This window comes from Rhyacophila brunnea, unplaced genomic scaffold (assembly GCF_057557595.1).
Source record: "Rhyacophila brunnea isolate RB1 unplaced genomic scaffold, BYU_Rbru_1.0 scaffold_6, whole genome shotgun sequence".
NCBI classification, from domain to species: Eukaryota; Metazoa; Arthropoda; class Insecta; order Trichoptera; family Rhyacophilidae; genus Rhyacophila; species Rhyacophila brunnea.
This window is the reverse complement of record NW_028233276.1, coordinates 9,357,822-9,370,233: the sequence shown is the minus strand read 5'-3', so window position 1 is coordinate 9,370,233 and position 12,412 is coordinate 9,357,822. Positions and strand designations below refer to the sequence as shown.

At 33.9% G+C, this 12,412-nt stretch overlaps 1 protein-coding gene across 3 annotated transcripts in view; it reads left to right on the top strand.

The window, feature by feature from the left end:
- The window catches only part of LOC147065179 (protein son of sevenless-like), a 51,447-nt gene extending 45,180 nt beyond the window's left edge, over window positions 1-6,267 (top strand). For 2 of the 3 annotated variants that reach the window (XM_085957147.1, XM_085957145.1), the window contains 4 exons: window positions 63-175; window positions 651-775; window positions 4,686-4,816; window positions 5,674-6,267. In XM_085957147.1, the coding sequence (XP_085813273.1) occupies window positions 63-175; window positions 651-775; window positions 4,686-4,816; window positions 5,674-5,782 (478 nt within the window). In that variant the 3' untranslated portion in view covers window positions 5,783-6,267. The remainder of the gene's footprint in view (window positions 1-62; window positions 176-650; window positions 776-4,685; window positions 4,817-5,673) is intronic. The other variant, XM_085957146.1, reaches the window with a different exon arrangement.
- Window positions 6,268-12,412: the final 6,145 nt, after the last annotated feature.

Sequence of the window (12,412 nt, the reverse complement as noted above, 5' to 3'; positions counted from 1 at the left end):
GCTATGTTTAGAACATCATAAAATATTCACATACAAATCCTAATGAAATTTTGTGTTTTCAGGCATCACGGAGTGAATGTAGCAGCATTCAGTTTTCCATCGCTTGGTACGGGTTCCAGCGTCAGTCCGAGTTGTCCGCCTGTCGCCAGACCGTCTCCCACTGCTACTCATTCTGGTACACTCCATATTCATGAGTATCTTTTTCCATCGCTCGAATGTTATCGTTAAACTTCGACATTTCAACAGATTCCTTTCTTTAAATAATTTTTCATTTAATTTTAAAGTTACAAATATTATGTAATTCGTAATTCATAATTGAACGTAGTTATGCAGAATGTAGCCAGTCCACAATAATGTCGAGCTGAGATAATGGCACTTTAGTAACAACATGATTATTAAAAATGTAAAATGTCAATTTGTAAATAGTATTTTATTTCAAGATTTTTAGTTTTTTATTTAGAACAATTTTTTTGCGGCTTGGCTATTTTCAGCAGAATGTAGAGAAAACCTCGCATCTGATCTATATCAAATCTCATTTTTATATTTTTTGTGGACTGGCTACTTTCTGCATAACTATGTCCAATTTGGCTTTGTTAAAATTTTGAGTTACCAAATTCATTTTCCACATCGTAATTTTCTGTTTGTTTCAGTGGTGCCGCACACCCCTCCGCCGCTGCCTCCGCGCCGAAGAAGGGACTCTATCCCCACCCCTCCAGCTCCCAACCCCCCGCAGCCTTCACCCACCATGCATACCCACTCCACTACACTCACGCAGGTTTGTTGCTTACATAATATTGTATATTTTGTTAACATATCTATTTGTCTGGGTTTCTATTGTATCTTTATATAGAGCTTCCTAACCTTAGGGCTTGAGCAGACTGAGAGCGGTCTGCGTTCTGCGTTCAACCGACAGTTGACCGGTAGCATTCAATAAGAATTCCGACAGCAGACATGTGGCGGTCAACAATAAATGCGTTCCATTTGTATACAAACGTTGTAGTGACACGGGCGCTGCGTATGCGAGACCGCTGTATTCCGACTGCGAGTGGGAGTAAGTACGCAACAGCGGTGCGTTCTCACTTCCACTCGCAGTCGGAATACAGCGGTCTCGCAGAAGCAGCCCCCGGGGTGGTTTCGCTCTATGTCGTTTGACAGCTCAAATTCCGAAGATGAACCATTGCTTTTGTGGAGCTTAAAGGCGTCTCAAACAAAACGAAAGCACTGGATGTATCCGATAAATATGAAGCGAGAAGAAGGAGAATTTGATGTATTTTTAGTACATAAAATTTTTCAGCAATTCATTAAAGATGAAAAACGATTTTTTATTTACTTTCGCATGTCAATACAAAGCTTCGATGAATTATATAATTTGATTACATTTGACATAGACTTGTGAACTAAATATAATCTAGGTACTAAAATTACTGCTGTAATCAATGCATTTTATCAAACCGGATATTTAAAAACTTAATATCGATGATTTTAAACGAAGTGACATATAAACTTATTTGTTTGTGTACCTACCTCTATCTATAATATTTGACATTTCGATTCTAACCTTTCAATTTTACCCATAACCTCACATGTCAAATTTATTCTATTATTGAACTATGAAAACTATAAATCTCGCCAAATTATCAAGTATTTATGCACGTAAATCAATCAAGTGTTGATTTAAAAACAATATGTTTGTATTAAAAACGATTTATATATAATTTGCGTCACTTAAATCAAGCATCAATCTTCTCTCTATCGATTAATTTTTCTGATCCAGACATTGCAACGGTTGAGAGGTACGGAGTTCTTTGTGATTCCGGTAATAGAACTCTAGAACGCAAGCGTCCTCATTGACCGGCGCGGTCTGACTGCCTGCTGTGTGCACAGTCATGATGAAGTCCATACAGTACAAAGAACGCTGAACTCTGAACGCGGAACGCAGAACGCCTGACCGCTCTCTGTCTGCTCAAGCCCTTAGTGAGTCACCAGCGATTGGGCACTGCGCCACAAAGTATTGTTTAAAGTAAAATTCAAGCATTTTGTTGACGACACATTTAGTGCGATGATGTTAAAATAAAAATCATTTATAAAATAATGCGAGCACCAAGTCAAATATTTATTTATTATTCTTTCGAAAAAATTAGTTAAATGTTTAGTTGGTGTTCTAATTCCAACACTAGCAAATAATTACTTGCACTAGTATATGGCAACATTTGATATGGGATAGTAGAAACTTTAACCACTGCAAATAAATCGTACTTCTCATTGCTGCCCATATTCAAATCCAGAAATGTCCACAGAAAAACTAAGACCCGGCTCTATAAAACCGTCATACTCACAGTCGTTGCATACGGGTGCGAGTCATGGACGCTAAATATGAAAGCAGCTGAAATGTTGGACTGCTTTGGTTAGTGGAGAATTAGGTACAACACGGAACTATACCGCTTATACCAAGATTCAAAACTCTCCACCTCCATAAAACTCCAGAGGCTAAACTGGGCAGACCATGTCCAGCGCATGCCTGAGTCACGGATACCGAAGAAGAACCTCGAAGGAAACCCAGGGGGGAAAAGGCCAGTGGTAAAACCACGCACACGATGGGGTGATAACATTACAAAAGATGCCAACCAGCTGCTAAAAATCAGGAACTGGAAAAGACATGCGGAATACCGTTCCGGCTGGAGAACGGCGGTGGAGGAGGCCAGGGCTCGACTTGAGCTGTAGCGCCATCGAAGAAGTGGAAACTTTAAAAAATGTTTATTTGACAAAACCTACATTCAAAAGTTCGATAGTACATATTTGAAATCCTGCATGAATATCCCAAAATAATAAAATTAGAACTTCGATGTTTATGGATTCTTTTGACTGTAAAAGAAGGGTTTCCGTTTATTGAAGAAAATGTAATAAAGACAGAAGTTTAGAAGTTCTACCATTTCCATTTGACATCAATCGTTACTTACTATCAGGAATTCAAAAAGGTCATCATTAAAACTAATTTTTGATCAGGAATTACGACTAGCTCTTTCAAGCATCGACCCAGACAAAAAATCTTGTGTCCTCTGGAACAAGCGTAGGTATCTCATTGAAGTATGCAAAATATATTAATTTAAGTCACGAAAAAGTTATACATATGTATGTACATAATATAAAGTATTCTTCAGTGTGCTGTGCAAATTTTGTGATTTGAATTGTGTGCAGTGGGCTGTGATGTGAAATGATTGAGAAGGACTAAGATACGAGGGTGGGTCAATAAGTCCTTAGAAAAGCCGACAGGTGGCGCGACTAGTACTGTAAGCGGTTTGTTTTCATGCAGCGGCACTACCGATTCAGTATGCTGCGAAGTTTCAATCAGATTGGTCGGGTTGTTGTTTTTTATTTTCGTACATTTAAAAAAAAAATTTGCTTGTTTACAAAAATGGAGAAAATTGAGTTTAGAGCTGTTATTAAACATTTTAATATAAAAGGGTTAACAGCAAAGGGAATAAAAAATGAGTTGGATTTAGTTCACGGCATATCTGCTCCTTCACTTGCAACTATTTATAACTGGTTAAATGAATTTAAACGTGGTCGTACATCAACAAAGGATGAACCACGCTCAGGACGTCCTGTAGAGGTGACTACACCAGAAATGATCAATAAAATCCACGATATGGTGTTAAGTGACCGAAGATTAAAGTTGAGTGAGATAATTGAGGTTACAGGGATCTCAAAAGGTAGCGTCATTTCTATTTTACATGACAAATTGGGCATGAAAAAAGTTTCTGCAAGATGGGTGCCGCGTTTGCTCACAGTCGACAATAAACGCAATAGGGTGGTGGCCTCTAAAGCCCTGTTGTCGCTCATGCAACGCAATCCGGATGAATTTTTTCGTCGCTTTGTGACTGTAGATGAAACATGGATACACCACTATACTCCCGAGACGAAAGAACAGTCAAAGCAGTGGATTGCGAAAGGCGAACCATGTCCAAAGAAGGCGAAAACCGTAAAATCAGCTGGTAAGGTTATGGCTACTATTTTGGGATGCACGTGGAATTATTTTCGTTGACTATTTGGAAAAAGGAAAAACAATAACAGGGGATTATTATGCATCTTTATTGGACCAGCTAAAAAACGAAATTGAAGAAAAACGGCCTCATTTAAACGGGAAAAAAATCCTCTTTCATCAGGACAATGCCCGTGTTCACATATGTTTACGATCAATGGCTAAAATTGAAGAATTGAAGTTCGAATTGGTCGACCACCCACCGTATTCGCCAGATTTAGCCCCCAGTGACTTTTTCCTTTTCCCAAACTTAAAAAAATGGCTAAGTGGACAACGTTTTTTTTCAAATGAAGAAGTCATCGATCGGACAAATGCTTATTTTGAGGACCTTCCGAAAACTTATTTTTCTGACGGTTTAAAAAAAATTGAGAAACGTCTAACCAAGTGTATTGAGCTCCAAGGAGATTATGTTGAGAAATTAAAAAAAAATACAAAAATAAAAACTGTTTTAATGCTTTTTTCTAAGGAATTATTGACCCACCCTCGTATTTCCCATATACTTATATGCTATGCCCAAGCACCTAAGAAGTAACATATATGTACCTGTAAAATATTTCATTATTTTACAATAATTGGTATTGGGAATTGTTATGAATAAAATAAATGCATGGGATTATGAAAGTATTGATCGTTATTTTTTCTACAGTGTGGAGTACCAGCCGTCCCTCCGAGATCGACGTCGCCCCCTCCGCCTCTGCCTCCGCGCCCGCAGCCCCAGCCTCCCCTCCTCCGTCTTGCTCAGTCTACCATTCTGCAGAGGAGGCATCAACACAACAAGTGAGCCACAACTCACAACTTTACTCTATTAATTATTACTATCAGATTCAACCAGGCTGTATTCAATGGGAAACAATGGATCTTGAGATAATTATTTGTATTAAACTATCATGAAATACATATACCATGGCAAATACAGTCAATATGAGTCAATAGCAAACTAATAAAAAAATAGGTTTTTTATTTAATACTTAATTAAAATCGAAATTATTTCCTGCGAGTGGCCGAATAGAATCTGGTCGACTCAGAAAAAAGACAATATAATTTCTTATACATAGTATGTAGCAAGCATGTCCTACGGGTCGATCGCGGGATGGATTTTGGTCAATCGCACCATAGGGTGATAGGAATTGAGTTTCAGTTATTATATTGTAAAATCATTTCATTGAGATTATCCATGGGAAGCATTGACCGTTCTGATTTTTCTTCCACTTTAAATTGAGGCGTAGTTTCACCTTCCGTCATGCAGTAAGCTCTTTGAACAGTAGGATAATAGTTTGATGATGAGTGCAATGAGTGCCCAAAAGAAGACCTAAACATCATTTACCCGCGGAATGAGAAATTGAGCTTTTTCTGTGAAAGATGATAGGTGTTATTTAATTTGCAACGCGTCAGTGCCCTCGGCCAAATATAATATTAAGTGTGTTCAAGTTGAAGAACGACAATAAGAGAGTGTGGAGATCACTGCCAGTCTTGATACTGGATAGCAGATCACGGCCTACATGAAAGACATGTCTGGTACCTAAAACCTCGTTAATATGAACACAAAATTTTTATCAATTTTTTGTCCCGTCGATTTGAATTAATTGACATGTTTACTGCATTATAGTATATTAATAATGAATGTTTTGTGTTAGTTTCAGCGGCGAGAATGGTAACAAAACCCCCCGCCTGCCGCCGAAGCCTCCCCCCTCCACGGTCTTCCACTCGCCCAGCGTAACGCACGCGCGCCAGGAGACGCAATAGCGCCACGCCATATCGTCCCATCCACCGTTCACCGTCACCCTGTTACTTCATCTGTTCACACAGCTCATTATTATTTGTAATGTTACGAGTCCGTCTCATTTGTTAGTTTCCTTGTAAAGTAAAAGTATTCATTTGGGTGGTTTTTGTCCAATCTTTCCCGCGTCCCGCTGGCAGGATAAGTTTTGTTGATTAATGTTGATTGTTAGATATGTATTGTGATTCAGTTGTGGTTCGTGTATTTCAATTCTGGATCTCAAAGTCATTACAGCTTTACAGGAATAAGATGTGTGACCTTCGCATTCCCGTATATGTCGGTAGAGTTTATGGATATATTATTATCTAGCACATAACACAAAACCGCCACAAGACAGGATAAATTGACTGTACCGATAACGATCATTGTTTTCTGTGGTTGGAAAGCGCTGCCTCTAGCATGTCACCTTCCATCTACATGCGACCGGTGATAGTTTTCAAAATCAAATTTTAAAAAAATATATATTATATAGGTATTGTTTATTGTAATATGTATATATATTATATATACATATATATGTATGGTAATTGTAGAGACAAACTGCAGCTGGATTTACATATGTGTTATGATATTATGTTTCTGACAACATTGTTGTGTTATATTTGTCCAGTATTACAATCATACTGAAGGCATTACATTCCGATGATGAAAAGATTTTACCTTCATTTGTTATTAGTGGCAGAAACACCTTCTGATAATCCGCAGTATACCGATAATTACATTTCTTGTAAATATCTCATTGTTTTTTTAACTGTTATTGTATTGGCTATATTATATACTATGTTCTCTGTTTGCTAAACGTTTTAAAGTCTATATTATAAACATGCATTATCTGTTATATGTGCCATAAATCAAATCATTTCAATGCTGTTGGTTCTAATTTCACCTGTGTTCTACTAATATATTATAATTCGGCCACATTCATTGCCTACATTTATATGGAACGGCTTTCATTTATTTTATGAATACAATATGCGAAATAACGTTTAAAATAATATTGCTGCATTTTACATATTCAAAATTAAGACTTAATCGGTATAATTGTCGTTTTTCCTTTATCCTTTAAGTAATTATTAAAACACCTTTAATTTTTTGCTGTATATAAATTTAAATGTATTCACATGTGGCACTTGCAGAAATGGTATTTACTGATAAATTTATCAAATAGCTTTTATGATGTTTTGTTGCCAAATTGGTACCCCATGTTTGTTGGGAGACATCATTGAAATAATATGTATATATTATAATGTTGCCGTATTTATGAATTTTTTTTTTACGACAACATATTGAAAATATTGCCAGACTCGAAGGAGTGTTTTTTATACTCATTTGTATTATATTCAGCTTTTACTATTTTTATAAAGTTAGAAAACTGTGTGTTGTCATGCTGTTACCTAAAATTTTTCCTTATTTAGATATTTTATAGAATTGTCTACATGTGCTTATAACATGCATAATATAATACTCATTCGCTAAAAGGATGCAGTGGTAAGATGTTTTTATACCGTTGAAAAGAAGTGATTTCCCACTATCTTCTGTTTTTTGCTGTTTTTCGAATATGTTGTAATAATTTGTACAATTATCCATGTTGCTTACTTATTTTATAATATTTCTCAGTTGAGTGTATCAGAATAAAAACACAGTTTTGATAGAAACTTATAGGTATTAGACGATTATTTGGTTCTAAATTTGTTTCTTAAATTTTCACGATGGCGCATTATTGCAAACTCATAAAGCAACATTGATCAATACCTATTTTTGTCTAAAATCGTATTTCATAACTGTGTTTTTTTTAGATACCTGCATCTGGGTTGATACTGGGCAGTTTTATTAAAAACCCGTTTTTGTATTCCCCTTTAATACCCAAGTATTAGTTGATTTGAGTGGGAAGTGGTCTTCCATGTGTTATGTGATTTTTACAATATAATAATGTTATTAATACCGATATCTGTTTTTTATGCCTTTTACGTATAATCATATTGCAATGCACCACATGTAAAGAATATTCAAATTAATTTGGAGCCACATGGTTTTTGATAACACATTCGATAGAAAGTATTAATGAAATTTTTAAGTCCATCGTTTTTCCGTGTTTCTTCAAAGGCATAATTTTATTTATAAAATAGATTCATTCATTCATAAGTTTATTGTTATCACGTTTAATCATTTTGTGCAATGAGATAATTTGAATGGGCCATAGACAATTTAAATATGAATTCAACATAATACAGTATTATGTACGTTATAAATAAATAAATTGTTGAAAATTATATTCACTTTTTTTTTTTGTAAATATGAATGACGATTGCCCTAATGGTGTCCACTGATTCTTTTAAACTATAAACCGATGGAAAATATTGACATTCCTTACATATTTTTTATGTGGTTTAATAGTAATAAGTGAATTGAAATTTTACATGGATGCATTACGTTTTCTGCCATTTTAGTATTATTGTTTGTTGAATTTAAACTTAGTCAGATCACTATTTTATTCATTATTTGTCTTGTTAAAAATAAATGAGTAGCTGTTGAGGAAAGAGTCAATACTGACATGATCTAGTTTTTATTATCAGATAACTGCCCCATAGATAACCAACCGACCTTGTTTATAGTCCTACCAGGAAAGTGTATTTGCATCCCACGGTATAAATAAGACATACCACTGTAATCTATCGGCCGCTATTTTCATGACCATGTCCCAGTTTCGCTATTTAGTTTAATTGTATGCACATAAAATGCAGCAGTATTTTATTTTAACTTACTCTTTTAGAATGCATTCACCGAATGCGGCAGTGGCCTGTGTCGGATGCAATTCTGATGTCGGGACTTATTGTCGACAAAAGTTTGTGTTAAAAAGATGATTTGGTATGGCTGTATGTCTTGTTTATAATTTGTGAAGTGGTAATAAACACAATGATTTACGAAATGAATTTTTTCGATTGATTGCAGTAATTTTAGTACAATGTGCTTTTCATTAAAATTGGTTATTAATTAATAATTGAAATGTTATAATCGGGGTTTGCGTGTAGGTTTATTCTCATTAATAATTATTTGCAAAGGTGTGGTATTTCCTGATGCGGATAGTGAATACTGCGACGTGACTCAATTTTGTACGATTATTTTTAGCTTTTCATTTTCGTGTTTATTACAAACAGTATTTTCTCTCTCAGTGAGACCATTGTTAATTCCTTTCGCTAATAATTACGGTAATTATTTTAGATTTACGAACAATTGCAACGTCGATCGAAATGGCACATTTTTTATTTTAGGTTTTACAATTTTTAGTCAAATAATATTATAATTATATTATAATGTATGATGCTTGTTAGTTTGGCTCACAAAGTGCCAATCTTCAATACATATTGTACTAATACAAAAATCCATATAAATCCAAGAAACCGTAAAGATCCAATACCGCAGGCAAAAAGACGATTGTGAAATCTTCATAAACAATATATTATTAATGTTCCGTGGCAGTGTCGCCAGTGTATATAGAAAATAATTATAGCACATAAAATGTGGTAAGAAATAATTCTAGGTAAAATGTTTTATGGTAATTTATATAAATATTATATAATAATTGTAATACATATTGTGTACTTGTACAAAGAGAGATTGATGATTCATTTTATCTGCGAGAGGATAGATTGATCTGTTTTGAAATATTTTTTTTGTAAATTTTTTAACGAAATGTGATTTGATTTTTTAAAAATATTTTATAAATATGTAAATAAATATAGTAGGTTTGATTAAATCGTTTTTTATTGATGTGGCATGTGGCATGTTGCATAACATGTTTGTTCAATCATTATTTAAATATATTATATTTGTATTATATTTTCTTTTTCAAAGTGTAAATTATTAAATTGTGTATGTTACTGAAAGAAAAATGGCAATATTTGATATTTTATAATAATTGTAAACAAAATCTTTAAGGACCACTATAGTGATATAGATTGTTAACGGCTCTCTTTCATTGAGACTTTTCATCTCCGTGATTATTTATTATCCACTATGACCAGATGACAGCTTCTCCAAACCTCTCTCCCACATAATATATATAATATGATATATATTGTAAAATGTTGCTTTTTCTACCATAAAATCAATGGACATTATTGCAAAAGAATTGTTCAGATTATCGTAAAGATAATTTATATTTATCTTATGAATTTTGAATGTATTAATTTTACAAAAGTAAAACGGGTTGTTAAGTTTTGGCCTTTCATAGAAATATCATTAAAGGTTTTCTGTCAAATTCATACCGAATCTTTTGCATAGAAATCTTTTTTTACTGATACTTAGACCATACTAAACATACTATAGAATAGGTAATAAAAATGATATTTTATCAGTGAAGTGCATATTGGCATTTTTTATGATGCATTGTTGTCTTTTCAGATAATATGATTAAACAAAGTTATATGATGGCAACTTATTATATGTTGAAATGACTTCCTGTGTATTGAAATGTCAACATATTATGTCTATTCTTATTGAAACTCGTTGAAAAGTTATATAGAAATGAACAGTCTCAGTGCGATTAAGCCGGCGACCCGCTAAGTTCTAATGTTAGATTATTAAAAGAAAATTAAATAATATTATATCATTATGATATTGTACATTTTAGAAAAGAGAGCCCAAATTCGTTAGAAAATACCGATGCGCGTGTGTCAATGGTATGTGATACAGACACTCACGCGAGTTATATATTTGCTAGGGTAACGACGGCTGCCAGTGCTTCAAACGTTTTCACTTTTTTATCCAGCTTTTCAAAATATTGTCCTCGAATTTAATAGCCTTCAAACAGGCAATATGATTTGGATCCTGTCGAGTCCAGAAAAGTTAAAAAAAAATTCTTGCATGTTAAGAAGGGCATATTTCCAAAATCAGATTTGAATTATTATTCATAAGTTAAATTCAACATCCACAAATATGGTAATATTATACGCCTACGTCGTCTGATTGAGAGAAACCGAACTGTAAAATTCTATTATTTTAGGAAGACCTTGTTTGATTCAATTAATTACAATAATTAATATTGTGCAGATTTTGTATCTTGTAAACTCTACAATTTCTCGAATTTCTAATGGTATTTACTGTCCCATATTAATAACTTTTCTTTGTTATAATCAGAGTCTTCAGGATGTCATTGTAAACAATAAAATTAATATCTAAGTATCTCATTATTTAGTGACTTGGACATGTTTAAAGATAAGTACATGTCAATGATATTGCTCCGTTTGATGTTAATTTGGCTCTTTTTACCGGTCACAAATTGCTGTACAGAGATAATAATCAAAAAATGGGCTTGAAAAGTTTGCTTAGTTATAGTTATACAATTTATAAATGCTGTCCTGGTGTACGGTGTACAGGATTACAATTATTAGATAAAACGTTTGGAGCGGTGGGGGCCGTCAGAAGATGAAATAAATCAATTGTTAAATTGTAAGGAGCACACTCAAACAGGTAAAACAAAATTGATACCGGGAATTCGGTGTTATATAAATAAATATATTTTAAAATAAATTCAAGTGATGATAATATGTTAAATGATACGTTTTTTAATTTTTACAACCCAATCTTATCCCGAATAAATGGCATGAGGTATAATTTTCAAAAACCTGTTCATAATAATTCAATATTCATCATAGTCATCAATGACATTTTTGCATTTAAATGGCTGGATGATTTTTTAGCCAATAACAAAAATATATTGTCGCCCCAAAAGCAAAAGGACACTTTGACGGTTTTGAGTTATGAATGCAGTTTTGTTCGTATTTTTTCTCTCTACATTGTAGGCAAAATGGCATTTGTCGAGTTAAGTCACTTGTGTATTTGTAAACTAATCTTCAATTAATGTATAATAAAACTATAGCATGCACACGATTTTGCCAGTCTGCAGTGGTTGCAAAAATAATATAAGAAAAAGAGTTCTATGTGTAAATTTAAAAATGTGTGAAGGCCTTTGTACAAAAAAAAAATGTTTCAGAAAAAGTGGATCTTGTGACGACACAAGATATGAAAAATAAAAAAAATACTTTTCAATCTCAGTAAAAACGCCTGTACACGTGCATGAAATTACTGTCCGCAATAGTGCTTATTTTAAACTATCATGACAATAACTGTTAACATGTAAAAGTGCTGACTGTCTCTCCAATCTCATTCTTCAAGAGTAAGCGAGGCGCGATGTCATTTTATACTATCTGACGGGTCGTATTGAAAATCGGTTAAGCTCAAAATGAGTAGTTCGTTTTTTTACCGGCATGTTCTACTGCACAGGCGTAGATCGAAAATAATCTTACTTGCGCGTTGAATTCGATACCTTCCAAACTTGTTTGATTTATGCACGCAATCTTGCCAACTACAGGATAATACATGTTTCCTCATACATTTTCTTACTGTGCACAGTAAATCTATGTACGTGTAAACGGCGTATAAGTCACTTGTGCCCTGTATTTCATTTCAAAATATTAAGAAATAACCTCCACATGATTTTTTTCCACTCAAAAAAAACTTTAAATGCGTTTTTCTCAAAACTCTATTTTTACACAAGTGCCCCTTTGCTTTTGGCGCGAATGAAGTCTTTATTACAA